The 17616-nt window shown below is 48.6% G+C and overlaps 2 protein-coding genes across 5 annotated transcripts in view; both read right to left on the bottom strand.

Moving 5' to 3' along the window:
* Positions 1 to 1710: 1710 nt before the first annotated feature.
* Positions 1711 to 3034, bottom strand: LOC124486629 (TELO2-interacting protein 2-like). 4 transcript variants are annotated; one of them, XM_047048363.1, is made up of 6 exons: positions 2862 to 3034; positions 2638 to 2727; positions 2344 to 2539; positions 2120 to 2239; positions 1954 to 2030; positions 1711 to 1883 (listed from the first exon to the last, which is right to left on the bottom strand). In XM_047048363.1, exons 3-6 carry the CDS (start codon positions 2520 to 2522, stop codon positions 1711 to 1713), a joined length of 549 nt encoding a protein of 182 aa, XP_046904319.1. In that variant the 5' UTR covers positions 2523 to 2539; positions 2638 to 2727; positions 2862 to 3034. The 4 variants fall into 4 exon arrangements, with proteins under 4 accessions (XP_046904319.1, XP_046904321.1, XP_046904318.1 ...); XM_047048365.1 differs by having other exon boundaries at positions 1711 to 1860; XM_047048362.1 differs by lacking the exon at positions 2862 to 3034 and having other exon boundaries at positions 2638 to 2844.
* A 6290-nt stretch (positions 3035 to 9324) lies between these two features.
* The window catches only part of LOC124486896 (transducin-like enhancer protein 1), an 8845-nt gene continuing 553 nt past the window's right edge, over positions 9325 to 17616 (bottom strand). The window contains exons 2-13 of the mRNA XM_047048776.1: positions 16181 to 16431; positions 15971 to 16024; positions 15691 to 15843; positions 14595 to 14733; positions 14233 to 14414; positions 13161 to 13231; positions 12643 to 12892; positions 12067 to 12314; positions 11646 to 11793; positions 11095 to 11245; positions 10549 to 10625; positions 9325 to 10211 (exon numbers count right to left, since the gene is read on the bottom strand). Coding sequence (XP_046904732.1) covers positions 10104 to 10211; positions 10549 to 10625; positions 11095 to 11245; positions 11646 to 11793; positions 12067 to 12314; positions 12643 to 12892; positions 13161 to 13231; positions 14233 to 14414; positions 14595 to 14733; positions 15691 to 15843; positions 15971 to 16024; positions 16181 to 16431 — 1832 coding nt within the window. The 3' untranslated portion in view covers positions 9325 to 10103. The remainder of the gene's footprint in view (positions 10212 to 10548; positions 10626 to 11094; positions 11246 to 11645; positions 11794 to 12066; positions 12315 to 12642; positions 12893 to 13160; positions 13232 to 14232; positions 14415 to 14594; positions 14734 to 15690; positions 15844 to 15970; positions 16025 to 16180; positions 16432 to 17616) is intronic.

Genomic DNA, 17616 nt, shown 5'->3' with positions numbered 1-17616 from the left:
AACACTTAGGCCTCCAAACAGTAGGGGGCGATAATGCATTATTGGTTGCAATCTGCCGTAGTCTACCCTCAGAAGAAAAAATTGTGTCACGCAAAAAAAACATGTCGGCGTTCTGGATGTCCATGTCGTGGCTTCACTGACTCAAAACCTAAAATAGATATTTAATTACAGTTGATATTTTGATATAGTAACGACAGGTTGAAACAGCCGAGAAGCCGTCCACGACACGGTGAAAAGGATTTGAAGATGCAGCACGGCGACGTAAGTAACTCCAATGAATGGTGTACCGACTTGTCGATTTCTCCGTTTGCTAGCTAGCGTAGCGATAGCCTACTAACATGCTCATCAGGGAATTTAAAGTAAATTTTTTTAGATGGTTATCTCCCCGGTAGACATATTCGATATTTGTTTTCAGATATTTTATAATTTGGTCAATAAATCTCAACCAGCAAACATGAACGCCTATGAAACTGCGGTAAAGTTACGGGTTCGTCTGTGTGCTAACCAGCAAGCCAAACGCACGGGGAATGCATGTTAACATTGACATCCAGTTTTGTCCTGAAATGTTTCGTTCCTGTACTAGGTTATCTGGGACGTTATAGGTAACAAATTGTTCTGTTTGAAGGTACCGAGCCTCTATTCTTATGATAATTTGCTCTCAACAGGAATGAGTTCAACATAACAGGCCTGTGCAATCACCAAAGAGGAAAGGGGCAAGTTGTTTTCTAATGATATTAAACGCGTAGGTATGTTAGTCTGTATTTTGATAATACATAGTTACTGCTGCCTCAGATAATCTGATGATGGTGTCTAAAATGTTTCCTGTGCATGAAGATTATTGAGAGAGCAGCTTTTCCAGCAACACATTAAAGAATTGTGTTTTGGTATGCAGATAGATGACGACTCCATCATTTGTGTCTCTCAGGTGAGGACTATGAGAAGGCCTTGGATCAGATTGCCGAATACCTCGTCTATTGACCTCGCTTCATCATACAGTAAGCAACCATACCATCTTGTATGAACACAAGTTTGCCACCCTGAAGTTTATGTAAGTTAAATATGCAATTTGTCATCCTGACAATAATGCCAATGAATGTTCCCCCCCCAAAGAGGAAAGTGGTTCCCCTCAGCAGAAAAGTGGAACGGAGGTAAGAGTCTCGTCTGTTAGCTCCTCATCAACTCATTTGTGCCTTGTCCTCCACACAACTTGTGTGGTAATCACATTGTTGTTTGTGTTTGTTACAGTATGGATACATCTCCAACTTCCCCATCCATGTAGTGGACAAGGCTCTGGAGAAAAGCCTGTTTGCATCGAGGAGCCACTCACCTTGTCAGCCTAGAGGTGATATGGTCTTCATAAATATTGTTTATTGGAATTTAGTTCATGTTGTCTTAAACAGTTGGTAGCTTTATATTTGCACATTGTTCTGAACTTAGAGGTCCAAAACAGAAATTACTAACTTAGTAATTTCTGTTTTGGCCCTGACTTAATTTCTTTTTTGAACTTAGTCTCCTTCTGGACATGGACCCAGCCAGCTGTAATCATCTGACCATCCCTGTTTCCTGAGCAAGTCTGGCCTAAAAACAGCGCCATCTCGAACTCCTTCTCCTGCATTTTTCCCAAAAAAAAGGACTTAGCTAAGGCTAAGTTATTGGTTGAATTGTTTTTATTGTATGTAATAACTGAAATAAACATGTTCAAAGGCAGAATCAGTGTTTTGTAAACTTTATATAAAACCACAGCACAATACACAGTACAACATATTCAGATCCAGCACAGGGTCTGATTGTAGTTCTGGCCCCCCCTTCTGGTATAGGAGGTAGCAGCTCATCCAGCAGTGTTGATGTCTGGCATATTATCTGTAGGCAGCAAAGCACAGATACTGTCCACATCATGTAAAAGTCTGGAACAGAACAGAACCATCAAGTTTGCTGTGAGATCTCCACATATACCTTTTCCAGCTACGTGGTTGTCGACAGCAGCAGACGTGTCCTCTGACGACACGTCAGCCAGTCCCCTCACATGCCACCTTATACACAGAATGATACTGATGAGCCGACAGAAGGGCCAGAACAGGAAATTGAATCTGTGTGGGTGTGTCTAGCTGTGACCTCTGACCTTGACCAGGCTACAGTGATGGTCTTCTCCAGGGCGTCCAGGATGGCGATCCGGCTCTGCTCCTCAGGACCATCACACCTCCAGGGACACAGATGCAGCCTTGGAGGCTGCGCAGTTGCCCTTTGAAGAGAGCACATAGTCAGTACAACCTACAGTTAAAGTACAGCCTGATTTACAATCAACCAGGGACCTAGATTGGGTGCAGACAGATACAAGCAGCCCACCTGTCTATGAAGAGTGGCAGGATGCCGGCGTAGACCCTGCGCAGAGGCAGCTTGTGTTCCACCTCCATGTGGGACAGGACCAGACGCAGCACTGCGTCGTACCGGTTGGGCCTCCAGGAGGCGACAGTGAGCACAGGGGACTTTTCCAACATCGGCAGCAAATCCCACAGGCATGGCATGGCAACACCACCACCACCTCAGAACCACATCCATCAAATTTGTGAATGAAAAGCAACAGATATCTACAACAGCAGCCTAAAGGCAGCATTGCTCAAGCAAGCAATAGCCCGCTACCTGTATGAGAGAGGCTTCAGATGTGTACAGGTGGTTGAAGAGAGGGTGGAGAACTTCAGCTCTATTGTACTGGCGCAGTTCTGCAGCAGGCTGGTACCAGAGGAGGGAAACGTGCAAAACATACATACTGTCAGTATATAAAGAACCACAGCATTAGTTCAAGTCTATGGATCTTGCTCTACATTAGGGGTGTTCATTCCTGATGTTTCTCTGCTCCAACACACCTGATATAAATAAAGGGTCATCAGGCTTCCTCAGAGCTTGACAAGAAGCCATTCATCCGAATCAGGAGTGCTGGATCAGGGAAACATCAAAAACATACAGGACAGCGGCCCCTGAGGACCAGGGTTGAACACCCCTGCTCTACATTGAACCCAGGAGTTCCTCTGCAGGGTTAAGATTATTCTAGTTTCAGGCTGCAATGGAGATAATCTGTATTTTGTGGGCATGATAACATGTAATCATGCGTTTGCATGTTACTTGCCTGTTAGTGAGAGCGTCGCCTGGGTGAGTGGCACACAGCCTAAAGAAGCTTGACTGGAACAATGCCTCTAGTTATGTAGTGCTGGCCACTCCCATTGTTAATTGGCAGGGGAATGTGGATTGGGTTTGTTTAGGTGTTCTTCTTTAGTCAATCACAAAATAACAATCTTCTTGTTTGTATGTTGTATTGTTAACATGTATGTCTATTGTATAATTAATGTTTTGTTCACGCCAACCAAGTTAACAAGGTTGGGATGTGTGATGTGGAGCACCCCTGCAGATGGTTTGGTCCATTTTAATTGAACACCTGGACTAAGCTCATTTTGTGTATGTGATGGACACTTAATGGTGAATGAATGCCTGAAACAGTGGTATTTTCTTGGTTATGGGCACACATAAATGTATGTTTGAACAGCTGAACTCGAGTTCTTGCATTAAAAACGATAATGTTGTGAATTGTGAGAACTAAATGTAGATAGTTAAGCGTTCAGTGATGACCACCACCATACGGTGGTTTACTGTGAGAACTGCACTTGTAATTCTCCCTTTAAACCACGAGATGGCGGTATCGAAGCGCAGCCCAATGGCGCTGTCGAAACAGTGCCCTTTAAAAAACCCTTCCATTGGGCTGCGCTTTACTATTGCCATCTGGTGGTTCACTGTGAGAACTGCACCTTTAATTCTCACATTAAACCGCTAGATAGCGATATTGAAGCGTAACCCAATGGTGGCATTTGAATAGTACCCCTTTAAAAACTGCTTTCATATTGTTGTAATTTATTAGTTTAATTGGTAACATTAATATGCAATTAATCAAAGTATAAATTAGTCAATCATCACAAAAATGTAATGTTACGAGTGTGATACATTTTACAGTTCAGGCATTTCATTGTGTTAATGCTCATTCCGGTGATTTTATTATATTAACTTGGGTCAAATCATGATACTTTTCTCCAAGCCTGCAGCAATCTGAAATTTTCCGACAGCTATAAGACCATCCTTCATGTGACCACCAGGGAGCATTGAACATATACATTTGTATTTCTATACCCCACAAACACACTCTGGTCACAAAACTCTTAAAAGCCAGGCCCCTATGCACCAATACAGATCTGACACGATTTGACAAGTCTTAGCAATGTGGCAAGACACTCATTTGGTTGGAAATTCCACCGTGCTGTTTACATCTGCTTCATTCCAATACCGCGCTGAAGAAACACCTCCACCATTCACAGCGTGCCACAGCCCAAAATGCGTTACCATGGCAACCATACCTGGCAGGAGGTGAGACACACAAAACCCTGAAGTAGGAAATGCAAGGTGTGTGTGTGTGTGTCTGCGCATCTAAGGTATAACCTATAGATTGTGTTCCTGCATGTGAATGAGTCATACATAGCCACCCAAATCAAATATCATGCTGCTCTCTCAATTACACCCTTGGTCACACACACACACACACACACACACACACATACACACACACACGGTAAGCTGTCAGTGGAGAGATAAGCGAGTCTTTTGAAGGTGGAAATGAGTTTTGGCGGCTGACTGCTCCTGTCTCTCAGGTCATGTGACTAAATCCTGCAGTCATAAAAACATGGGCAGATAAGACACCAAGGAACACTGTCAGTATGTACAGTACTCTCTCTCTCTCACACACACACACCTGTCTCTTTCACCACACTACCACTACCTCTGTCTTTCTAGGGTAAGATTTGTCTGTGTTGTGTGTGTGTACTTCTGAATGCGTGTGTGTGTGTACAAGTGTGAGGATGTGTATGTGTGTGTGTAGCTCAGCAGTCCCTTGTGGCTGCGGAGTTAATTGGTGCCAGATAAACTGTGTTAGTGGAGTGGTGTGCGAACTCACCAATCAGAGAGAGATTTACAGTGTGTGTTTTAGAGTCTAATTACTCTCCTGGTTCCTCAGAGAGCTGCATTAGCTGCTGCTATCCCCAGCCAGTGGTGGAGGGTGTGCACTGGAGTATGTTAGAGTGTGTGTGTGTGTGTGTGTGTTGAGTGTTTGTAACAGTGTGTACGTGTGTGTCTATGCATGTGTTTTCACATCTCTTTGTCTGTGTGTGTATGACTGTGTGTGGATGTGTATGACTGTGTGTGTGGCTGTGTATGACTGTGTGTGTGTGGATGTGTGTGACTGTGTGTGTGATTGTGTTTCATCTCACCTTGGCTCTCTTCCAGGCATGGAGAGCTAATTGGAATTAGAGTAACATTTCTCAAAGGCCATTCATTTAGAGGCAGGCTGAGTGCGTGTGAGCGAGTGTGTTAGAGGCTGGTGAGGGCCCTAGCGATCGGCGCTAACAACGTTTTATTCAGATTTTAACGAGGGGTAATCACTCGGCTGGAGAGCCAGAGAAATAAAAGCGGAGGAGAAAAAAAAGAGAGAAGAGGGGGAAGCAATTATCTCTTGTTTCAGTGTTGAGTCACGGCCGTGTCTGTCTGCTTGCCTCACTCCAGGACCATTAGAGACGCACTGTTACAGCTTTTATTAATCACCACTGAACCACTCTTTCCTGTCACCATACTACCAAACTATACTAACCTGGCACCGTACTACCGAACTATACTCTGGTGTCTATGAGTATTGTTAGCTCACTAAACTACTGAACGATATTATACTGTGGGGTTAGTACTAAACTAAAGTCAGAGGAAGAGAGAGACACAGGTAGAGAGTGAGGCTCAGTGTTCAGCCTGGTGTTCAGCCTGGTGTTCAGCCTGGTGTTCAGCCTGGTGTTCAGCCTGGTGTTCAGCCGGGTGTTTGCGGCGGCAGGTGGCTTGGAGCGGTGGGGAGACGGAGAGATGGAGGGCAAAGAGGGGATGGGTGGAGGAGCGAGGCAGACGGGTCGATGCTGGTCAGATGCTGATCTGCGGGTGGTGAAGGGGAGCTGCTGGAGCATGTCCTGCGTTTAGCGAGGGCAGAGGCTACATCGATTCAGCCGCTAATCTGCCAGGAGTGGAGGAGAGAGATACGAAAGATAGAGAGAGAGAGACGACAAGGGATGAAGACAGGGAGATAGAACGAGAGGGAGAGAAGGAGGGAGGAGTGGGGAGAAAGGAGATAGAGATAGGGAGAGAGAGAGGGAATGAAGAGAGGCAATTTATAGATAGGGAACGAGAGAAAGGGGGATGGAAAGAGTGAGAGAAGAAAAGGTATGAACACATGGAGGTAGAGAGGGGGGGACAGAGAGAGGGAGGTACACAGAGAGAGAGGGGGTATCTACAGTGGATAGAGAGAGATATTACAGATTAAGGAACATTGACAGTGCAGACCAGCTCAGGGTCTGCCCCCACCTAAACTCAGATCACACCCTGCCCCCCCCCCCCCCCCATCCTCCCTCATCCTCCCCCTGGAGTGATGGAGTCAATAGAGCGTGACCCCCCCCCCCCCCCCCCCTTCCTCACTCTCCTCACCCCAGCCTCAGGCGTCCCCTCTCCTCCCCCCTCTCCTCTCCCATCCACTTTATCACAGCTCTTCTCCACACGAAGGATTTCACCAAACCCACTGAGCGGAAAATGGAGGCTAGTGGAGAGGTCGACACAGTTCCATCTGAGAGAGACTGGGGCTCACGGACTGCAGCGTCCACACACACACACACACGCACGAAAACACACACGCACGAAAACACACACACGTTATGTCCAATAATTTATGCCATTCGATCTACTGTTGTGAGTTGGGTAAACACACAGTTGCCCTCAACTCATCTTGACATTTGTGAGGCCACAGCGCCAGACAAATCGGCTACTTTGATATTACAGTGCATTATTCCTTTAGCGGTAGAAACGGGACATTCCGGTTGGAGTTTGAGATTAAGTTAAGTACAGCAGTTTCAGTCCAACAGAAGGACAAACGTTTGTTTGATCAGAACCAGAGGATTATGCAAATCACACGCCCTGATCTGTGGCGCGTTAATCCCGCTGCTATGTGCAATCCCATAAAAAGTGTCTGTGAGATTAACAGCAGATTAGCGACGTAGCGCGCACATATTTAACAGATTAAAACCCTCGAAATCCGGTCCTGTGGGAGGGTCTGGCGGGCTCCAAATCCATAACCGTCAGCGATTAATGCAGTGGGTGCATAATTAAGGGAGGTTTATATTCTGTCAGTATGTGTGTGTGTGGCGCGGAAAGACGGACTGAAAGACTATGCAGCACGCAACAGTGGTCTATGCGTCCTTTTTAATCAGTCTAAAGTCAGATCTCGTCCTCGTATCTGTAATCAAGGACATTCATATATGGATGAATCCTCTCACGAGAGAGGACATAGGACAACTCCAGAGCGGATCACGTGGAATGCCTTCCTTCCATTTTCGCTGTCGTCATTCCGCGACCGCTGGAAGAATGCAGAACACAGCTATAGGTGACTGCAGTGAACTACTACTCCCGATGGACTCTAATGGACCAGATTGTTGTTCCTGCTCCTGACGCTCCTCTCGTCGGTGACATTTAGAGACTGTCACTGTCTCGCATCCTCATCCTACTCCCCCTCCTCCCCCTCCCACGACCGTTGGCATTCAAACGCCGCAGCAGAGCTCGCGGTAATCAGCCTTGTGTGATAGAGACACGAGGTGAGGGTGGCTGGGGACGTGTGTGTCTGCTCTACGGTAGACAGGCAGCTCCTTCAGAGACTCCTGCAGCTGTTGCTGTCGCCACTTCATTAAGACCTTCAGCCAGCCTTCTCTGTCGAGTCAGGCTAAACGAGGCTTGTGGGGGAGGGGGGGGGGGGGGGGGGGGGGTACATTTGATTGTTATGAAAGGAAACGATGGACCGAAGCACTGTCGTCTTCTATAGGATTCAAAGAGATCTGTAGCACAGGGGTAATTGTTCCCCGCTCACATTTAAATACACACACACACTACTTCTATCCCACACAAACACCCCCATTTCCATCATGCTCGCATGCGCACACACACACACAACCTTTATCTCCCTCCTATTGAATAACTCTCTGATGTTTTCCATATTCCATGTGAGGGATTATTACGGCTTACCCACAATCCCCTGCAGCTGATTATCCCCTGTGTTGACAGGACAGAGCAGTGCTATCTGCTGTGTGCAGTGTCCTGGGGTGGGTGTGTGTGTGTGTGTGTGTGTGTGTGTGTGTGTGTGTGTGTGTGTGTGCGGCCTGCAATATGGATTCTCTGTGTGTGTAACCTACAGAATGGTGTGTGTGTGTGTGTTACTACGTGTGTGTGTGTTAGTGTTACTATGTGTGTGTGTCTTACTAGGTGTGTGTGTGTGTTAGTGTTACTATGTGTGTGTGTTACTAGGTGTGTGTGTGTTAGTGTTACTAGGTGTGTGTGTGTTACTAGGTGTGTGTGTGTGTTAGTGATCCAGAGGCCTAGGGAGCCAGGCAGGTGTTTGTGCCTGATAGCCAGAGCACCTTCAGCTCCAGCAGAGCTGATCATCTCTGTCGGGTGTAGCAGCACCTCAGGTGGGAGACAGCGCTAAGCTCATTAGCCCACTAACGCTAACATGATAACAGTGGCACGCCAATGGGCTTCCTCTCACGCGCTAGGACGCTAACACCCTAGCGGCCTACCGCTAACATGCTACATACAGTAGCACACTACACAGACACATTAGCACACTGGGGCAATTAGCACGCTGACACATTAGATAGCCAGAACAAATCAACAGTGATGGAGAAGAAAAAAAGTGTGGATACTGTAGACACACCGCGGAGATAAATGGGATTACGGATGGGAGAGATTAAGGATGGGAGAGATTTAGGGGAATAATCCTTCTGGATATCAGAGAGGTAGCTGTGATCACGAGGGGGACAAAGAGATGGAGGGAGTGAGGGAGTGTGGGAAGGAGGGAGGGAGTGAGGGAGGGAGTGTGGGAAGGAGGGAGGGAGTGAGTGAAGGAGGGAGGGAGGGAAGGAGGGAGGGAGTGAAGGAGGGAGTGAAGGAGGGAGGGAGTGTGGGAAGGAGGGAGGGAGGGAGTGAAGAAGGGAGTGTGGGAAGGAGGGAGGGAGGGAGTGAAGGAGGGAGGGAGGGAGTGAAGGAGGGAGTGAAGGAGGGAGGGAGTGAGGGAGTGTGGGAAGGAGGGAGGGAGGGAGTGAGGGAGGGAGTGAAGGAGGGAGGGAGTGTGGGAAGCGGGGAGGAGGAAGGGGGACTAAAATGGCGCACAGGAGTAGTTGTCGCCAGTCGCCGCAAAGAATGACGTCATGGACGAGACAGACGTAAGAAAACAGAACATTTATTTGTCTAGACATTTCAAATCAGTGAATAATTAGCTATCTTTAAGACCATTTAGTGTTTTTTTCCTGGTTAGATTTTGTTCCCATGTAAAAGTCATACCAAACATGTTCGTTATTACTAAAGCATTTACTGTAAGAAAAAAAACAAGAAAAAAAAAAACTGACATATGTACACTTTTTACAAATGTTCGACCATAACAAAAATACAAAGATAACTAATCGTAAGCAAAAGAGGAACAGATGGGCGAGGGCTACAGCAGGAAGGTGTGAAAGGTCATCGTCGTGACAACGGGCTGAGGTCACAGTCAGGGTCAGAGGTCACAGGGCTGTTTTAACATTCATCGTCTGTAAAAAATAAAAACGCCGCCATTCGGGCAATCCCCAAGTTTCAAACTCCCAACATCCCGTCTGATCCATCCAACCATCTTTTCTATCGAGTGTCCATCTGTCCGTCCATCTGTCTGTCTACCTGTCTTGTCTACCTGTCCATCCGTCTGTCTACCTGTCCATCTGTCTGTCTACCTGTCCATCTGTCTGTCTACCTGTCCATCTGTCTGTCTACCTGTCTGTCTATCCATAGTCAACCCATCCGTCTGTTTATTTACCGTCCATCCCTCCGAGTACTGGGGGCTCCCCTGGGGGTGGGGTGGTGATGTGCTGGTCCCAGATCAGCTGCTCACAGCAGGGAACACAGCGGACAGCTGCTTTGGTTGGTCCGTGGCCGACCTCAGGTCAGCGTTAGTAGATGATCTCAGGCCAGCGTTAGTAGATGACCTCATAGACGGTGGCCTTCTTGTCCCCAGAGCCAGTGACAATGTACTTGTCGTCGACGGAGATGTCACAACTCAGCACCGAGGAGGACTCCTTAGACTGGTGGAGGCAGAGGAGGAGGGGAGGAGGGGGAGGGAGAGAGGGGGAGGAGAGAGGGGGAGGGAGAGGGGGAGGAGAGAGAGAGGGAGGAGAGAGGAGGAGAGGGAGGAGGAAAGAGAGAGAAGGAGGAGACAGGAAATGGAGGGGGGAAAGGAGGATGAGAAAGTGGGGGAAGGAGAAGATGGATAAGGGGGAGAGAGAAGGGGGGGGAGAAGGAGGGAGAAAAGGAAATGAGTCAGGAAAACAGATTAGGTTGTGATCTCCCATGTGTAGGCCAAGTATTACTGTGTGCTACTGAAGCTGGGTAGCAGCTGTGTGGGTGATGAGATGGAGGTACCTGGAATATACTGGCTCCATAGGGTGTCCTCCATGCATTCAGCAAGTTGTCCTTGCCTGTGCTCACAAACCATTTACCTGAGGACAGACAGGACAGGCATTTTATAAGCATGGAAAGGTCAGAAAGAGAGAGAGAGAGACAGAGAGAGAGAGTGAGAGAAAGATTCAGACATAAAGTAAAAGTAAGAGATGCAGTGAGAATGAGACAGATGCTGTATATCTCTGTCTCTGTGTAAGAAAGAGAGATAGAGAAGGAGAGAGCGAACGTAAGAGATGCAGTAAGAAGTACAGAGAGACAGAAGTACACAGAGAGAGAGAGACAGGTACAGAGAAAGAGACACAGGGAGAAAGAGAGGTATACAGGGAGAGAGACAGAGAGATATTGAAAGAGGTATACAGGGAGACATTGAGAGAAAGAGAAATAGACAGGGAGAGAGAGAAAGGTACACAGAGAGAGAGATTGAAAGAGGTATACAGGGAGACAGAGAGATAGAGTGAGACAGGGGTACACAGAGAGAGAGAGAGCGAGCCAGAGAGCCTGTCTCACCGCAGTAGGCGAACTGCAGGGAGAGTACACAGCTCTCGTGCAGGTGCAGCTGGTACTTGTCAGGCTTGGTGACGTGCAGCACCTCCACATTACTGCTCTCCATCCCCACCGCCAGCCACTCTCCTGTAGGACAGTAACCCAGAGAGAAGATCTGCACACACACACACACACACAAACAGAGAAGAGACACAGTCACGCACCATTAGGAAACAAAGTCATTAGTGCTTAGTACACAAGTGTGTGTGCATAACCAGGTGCAAGTGTGTATGTGTGTATATGTGTGTGTATATGTGTGTGTGTTCCTCCGCGTGTCTAGGCATGCTCCTGCAGCTGGCCTCCTGAGGGAGCAGAGAGGCTGCTGTCAAGACACGCCAGCGTGTGTGTGAGAGTGTGTGTGTGTGTGGTAACGCGTCAGTTAAAGCGTGTGTCTAGCAGTCTAACAAGTTCTAATTGTTCCGGGGGTTTCCGCCTCTGCAGAATGACAGTATCATGTTGCTGTGTACAACATGTTGGCTGGGTTTCTGGATGTGTGTGTGTGTGTGTGTGTGTACCTGGGAGGTGAAGTCGTGCTGTTGCAGCTGCCTCCCCTCTCTCAGGTCCCAGGAGCGGACTGTGTTGTCCAGCCCCCCCGTCCACAGCTTGGTGCCGTCGTTGGAGATGTCGATACAGCTGGCCCCGTCAGTGTGGCCCTGGAACTGCCTGGAAACACACACACACACACACACACACACACACACACACACACACACACACACACACACACACACACACACACACACACACACACACACACACACACACACACACACACACACACACACATTTTGACTTGCGCAGGGGATAAACTGATCCTGCTAATCTCTCCAGTTAAACAGTAGAGGAAAGTCCAGTGTCTATACCACAGTACCACCTGTAGTTTAGGAGGTAGGTCTGTAGTCCAGTCTGGTGTCTGGTGCATGCTGGTTCTCTCACCTGACCAGGGTCTGGTTGTGCAGGTCCCAGACGGCGATGTTTCCGTCCGAGCAGCATGAGAAGCAGACCTTGGAGTCGGGGCTGATGGCCAGGGCGTAGCAGGCGGGGGCAGACGACGTCAGCTCCGCCTTGATGCGCGGCGTGGGCGTGGCCAGGTCCCAGATGGACAGCGTGCTGGCCTCGCCCCCCACGATGAGGGTCCGCCCATCAGGAAGGAGGCGACAGGAGCGGATGTAGTTGTCGCGGTTCTGGTAAACACAGGATTACACTTAGTTTAGGATGAACTGATAACCCTGGACAGGATTGGTGGATAGGTAAGGGTTAGGATAGGTGTGCTTGCTTTTGTGAGGTAAGAATTGACATCCATCCAATGTACATTTGTGGACACACACACACACACCGATGACAACATCAGCCAGTCAACCTTGTTTTTTAGTTCATTATTATATATATTTTGTTTTTACACACCACCGACACACATCCATCTATCTCTACAACATAAAACACAATAATCTCTCTCTCACACACACACACCCTCCCTCCCTCCCTCCAAGGCCCCCCCCCACACACACTCACCAGGCAGTCCAGCTGGGACACAGGGCTCTTGTTGCCAGGGTGACTGATGTCCCAGACCTTGACACAGCCCTTGCCCCCGGTGTAGACGTGGCGCGTGGGGTTGCTGATGGTGACGGCACACACCACCTCTCCGTGGTTCAGGGTGTTGATCTGGCGGGCGTGGCGAGGGATGCCCGGCCCGACCAGGGCGTCTGGGGGGAACGGCACCGGCTGCATCTGGCCGTCCGCGCTCACGTGGAAGGAGTAGGCCCTGTGTGTGTGTGTGTGTGGGGGGGGGGGGTGATGAGGAGGAGGGAGATAAGGGATGGGGAGGAGGCAACAGTGAGTTCAGTCAGGACAGTGCGTCTGGAGTGTTTTCCCCCATCACTACACCAATTTTTCAAACTGTTAACAAAGCTATTATGTGTAAGTATCCACCCACACACACGTCCTACACACACACACACGTCCTACACACACATCCTACACACACATCCTACACACACGTCCTGCACACACGTCATTCCCTCTATACTCACGGTTTTCCTCCCGGGATGCCTGTTAAGCTGGGGGGGATTCCTCGCATGTGAGAATGAGGATCAAAACCCACCTTGAGTTCACACACACACACACACAGAGTTATGATGAGTATGTTAATAAATCATAAGCAGTTAAGAGTAGACACACATAACCAGTACTTTATCAAACACATTTACACATATAGAGAAATGAGTGCACACACTCTCTCTCTCTCTTATACACACACACACACACACAGTTAAATAGCTTACGGTACATTATTACACACGTCCAGACCACTGAGTGTACTTAAACACAGTAAGGAACTTAAGTAAACAAGGACAAATGTAGTTCTTCATGACGCATTCACACACACACACACCCACACAACACACATCAACTAAACACCCCCCTCCCCCAACCCAAATTAACACACACAGGCCAAACACAGAACATAACAATAATCCAACAACAACACTCACACACACACACTCACACACACACACTCACACACACACTCACACACACACTCACACACACACTCACACACACACACTCACACACACACTCACACACACACACACACACACACTCACACACACACACTCACACACACACTCACACACACACTCACACACACACTCACACACACACTCACACACACACACTCACACACACACTCACACACACACTCACACACACACTCACACACACACTCACACACACACACTCACACACACACTCACACACACACTCACACACACACTCACACACACACACTCACACACACACACTCACACACACACACTCACACACACACACTCACACACACACACTCACACACACACTCACACACACACTCACACACACACTCACACACACACTCACACACACACTCACACACACACTCACACACACACACTCACACACACACTCACACACACACTCACACACACACTCACACACACACACTCACACACACACTCACACACACACTCACACACACACTCACACACACACACTCACACACACACACACACTCACACACACACTCACACACACACTCACACACACACTCACACACACACTCACCATGGGGGACCGTCCATAAGCAGCGACGGCAGCAGCACTCATCTGAGGAGACATGTTGTGCAGCCCGGCAGCGTAGGCTGCCCCTGCTCCACCCAGGTCCCCGTTCAGGCCCGCGTGGGGCAGCATGCCAAACGCACCCGGGTAAGGACCTTGTACCGCAAGAGGGGTCCGAAGCCCCGCGGCTGGAGGGAGGAGACGGGAGGGAAACGGTAAGGAGAGGAACCATTCAGGTGGAGAAATAGACAAGAGAGACAGTGGGAGAGAGACACAGAGACACACAGATAATGAGAGAAAGAGCGAGAGACAGAGAACACTCGTATTTGTCAACTGCAGCAATCAGAAAGGAAAATCACCGGTCTTACTGTGGGGGTGTGGCAGATCCATGGAAGGAGGCTTTGATAGGCTGGGCCGGAGTGTGGGCGTGGCACTCGGTCCGGGGGTGGAGTCTCCTCGGGGAGTGGGCGTGCTCGACTTCAAGCCGGGGGTTCCTGCTTTGTCACGCTGCCATGGAAACAGCACAGCCAATCACTCGCCAGAACACGTGACGGAGGGGTGGAAAGTCTAGACATCTAGCGAAGCATGTGAGTCTGTATTGTTCTGGGTGTTTTGAGGATTAGTATAAGTACAGCATTAGCAAAAACACCCACAGGAGGGTCTGGAGAACTCCGTGGTTTAGCCACGGGAACAAACGTGTCCAGACATGTCCTGGCTGACACAGATCCCAGATAAACACCTGATCCAACATCATTTAAACTTGTTTTTTTTACGATGTAGGAAACATCAGCAGTACTAAATAACTAGTAGCATTAGATTACCAATATGTTTGGATAACCAGAAGTGCTTGACAACCCATGCAACAGTAACAGCGGTGCTAGATGACCAGTATTCTAGATAACCAGTATTCCAGATAACCAGTATTCCAGATAACCAGTATTCCAGATAACCAGAGACAGCAGTGCTACATAACCAGTATTCCAGATAACCAGTATTCCAGATAACCAGTATTCCAGATAACCAGTATTCCAGATAACCAGTATTCCAGATAACCAGTATTCCAGATAACCAGAGACAGCAGTGCTAGATAACCAGTATTCCAGATAACCAGTATTCCAGATAACCAGTATTCCAGATAACCAGTATTCCAGATAACCAGTATTCCAGATAACCAGAGACAGCAGTGCTACATAACCAGTATTCCAGATAACCAGTATTCCAGATAACCAGTATTCCAGATAACCAGTATTCCAGATAACCAGTATTCCAGATAACCAGTATTCCAGATAACCAGTATTCCAGATAGCCAGTATTCCAGATAGCCAGTATTCCAGATAACCAGTATTCCAGATAACCAGTATTCCAGATAACCAGTATTCCAGATAGCCAGTATTCCAGATAACCAGTATTCCAGATAATCAGTATTCCAGATAACCAGAGACAGCAATGAGGGAGCAGTCCTACCATGCCCATCTCTTTGGACTTGAGGGAGGAGGAGCTTGCAGAGGAGGCGGAGGAGGCAGGGCTACAGGAGGGGTCCTTCTTCATGAGGCGTGTCTTGTCCAGCCCGTTCTCCCTGGGAGAGGGGAGGGGCGTGCCGTGGGGGGAGGCGGGGTCCTGGGGGAGAGGGGAGGAGTCAGAGAGGGGAGGAGTCGGAATGATAACAATCAGACAATATGTCCGCCAATTTGTCAGTTGATCGATCATTCCTGTCCCCGAAAAGCATGTTCTCACACACACACACCTCATTGGAGACATCGACCACCAGGTTATCTTCACTCTTTTCCCCATCACTGTCCTGTAGGGAGAAATTTCCAGTCAGAGATACAAGAACATACACACACACAAGTATTTACACACTTGATGACACACATTTACAAATTCACAGAGGGATAAGTATTCACTCTCACTGTCACACACTCTCACACTCACACACACACATACACTAGCTTACGTAGTGGCTCGAGTCTTTGTCTTCTACTTTTCGTTTCTTGGTGTCGTTGGAGAACTCTGGTCCATTACGTCGCTTCTCCGAGTTTCTGTCTGAGAGCAGGGAGTTACTCTGGAGAGAGAGGAGGAGGAGGAGAGAGAGAGGAGGGAGAGGAGGAGAAGGAGAGAGAGGAGGAGAGAGATGGAAGAGAAATGTGAAGAGACAAACTTTAAAGAACCCTAACAAAAAGACACAGACCACTTCCTGTCTCACTCCTAGTGAAGTCACAGACCACTTCCTGTCTCACTCCTAGTGAAGTCACAGACCACTTCCTGTCTCACTCCTAGTGAAGTTGCTTAGCCTGAAGAATACATTCCCTCCAATCATCACTTCAATCCCGTAACATCATCCAGCATTTTTCAATTTCACCCTCAGAACAGGGCCCAGCCATGTCAAATGAATGTATTTTAGACCCTTTCATCCAAAGCTAAATGCAGGCACTAAAGTTCTACCCACTGAACACCCATCCCAAGTACCCTCTGTCAGCAGTTATGATGACGCTCCACAACACCCAAGGTTATGCACCCTCACTGACTTCAAGTGTGTATGTGTGTAAGGGGGGGGGGGGGGGTAGGGCTGTCAATCAAAGCCTCATGTAGCGCTGCTCCTGTGCAGCACTTAAGAGTGGTCAGCGTGCTGGGGGGGGTGGGGGGGGGGTGGAGGTTAACCACACAGTCCCTTTCGCAGCCGGCTCAGTCACAGCTCAAGAGTGGTTCTACGCACCATGAGTACGACAAGCACACTCCACTGCAATCTCTCTACCTCGAACACACTATTTACCCTGCAAACACATGGGCCCTCACTCCCACACACACACACACAAAGCCAGAGAACTGGTACACACACACACAGAGCCAGGGAGAGAAGGTGGTGATTATTGTGAGTGGTTCGCCAGCTCTAATCAGTGCTCCCTCTCCTGGTTGTGACATGCTTTAATGGATGGCTAGAGGATAGTCAATACGTGTGTGTGTGTGTGTGTGTGAGTGTATGTGTGTGTGTCAGTGAGAGTGTGTCCCAGGGAGCGTGTGTAATTGAGTGTGTACTTCAATGTGTGTGTGCGTCCTTGTGAGTGTGTGTTACTTCCTCCCCCCACCCTCTCCCAGGGCCTCCTCTCCTCCTCCTCCCCTTCCCCCCCCCTCCTCAGCCAACGGCTCCCATTGTGTGTGGATTAGCCCATCATGTAAGAGTCTATTATGGTCCCGTCTGTCAATGAAATGTGCATCCAGGGGCCACAGACAGAGTGAGGTCAAACCCTGAGGGGGGGAGGGGGGGGGAGGAGGAGGAGGAAGGATGAGGAGGACAGGAGAGGAGAGGGTGAAGCCAGAGACCTTTCACACCCGCACATCAACCTCCTTCTCCTCCCCTCCCCCTCTCCTCACATTATGTACAGGCTTTGAGGA

The sequence above is a fragment of the Hypomesus transpacificus genome, chromosome 24, assembly GCF_021917145.1.
Source record: "Hypomesus transpacificus isolate Combined female chromosome 24, fHypTra1, whole genome shotgun sequence".
Classification (NCBI taxonomy): Eukaryota; Metazoa; Chordata; class Actinopteri; order Osmeriformes; family Osmeridae; genus Hypomesus; species Hypomesus transpacificus.
Note: the sequence above shows the minus strand (reverse complement) of the source record. Positions and strands in the feature narration are given on the sequence as shown.

What these genes read in the sequence shown, in the direction of transcription:
- LOC124486629 (XM_047048363.1), bottom strand. Translation starts at nt 2,522, where the DNA reads ATGCCATGCCTGTGGGATTTGCTGCCGATGTTGGAAAAGTCCCCTGTG. An exon ending in CTGCCACTCTTCATAGACAG is followed by an intron (nt 2,240 to 2,343) that starts GTGGGCTGCTTG and finishes CTCTCTTCAAAG; the next exon opens with GGCAACTGCGCAGCCTCCAA. An exon ending in CAACCACGTAGCTGGAAAAG is followed by an intron (nt 1,884 to 1,953) that starts GTATATGTGGAG and finishes TGATGTGGACAG; the next exon opens with TATCTGTGCTTTGCTGCCTA.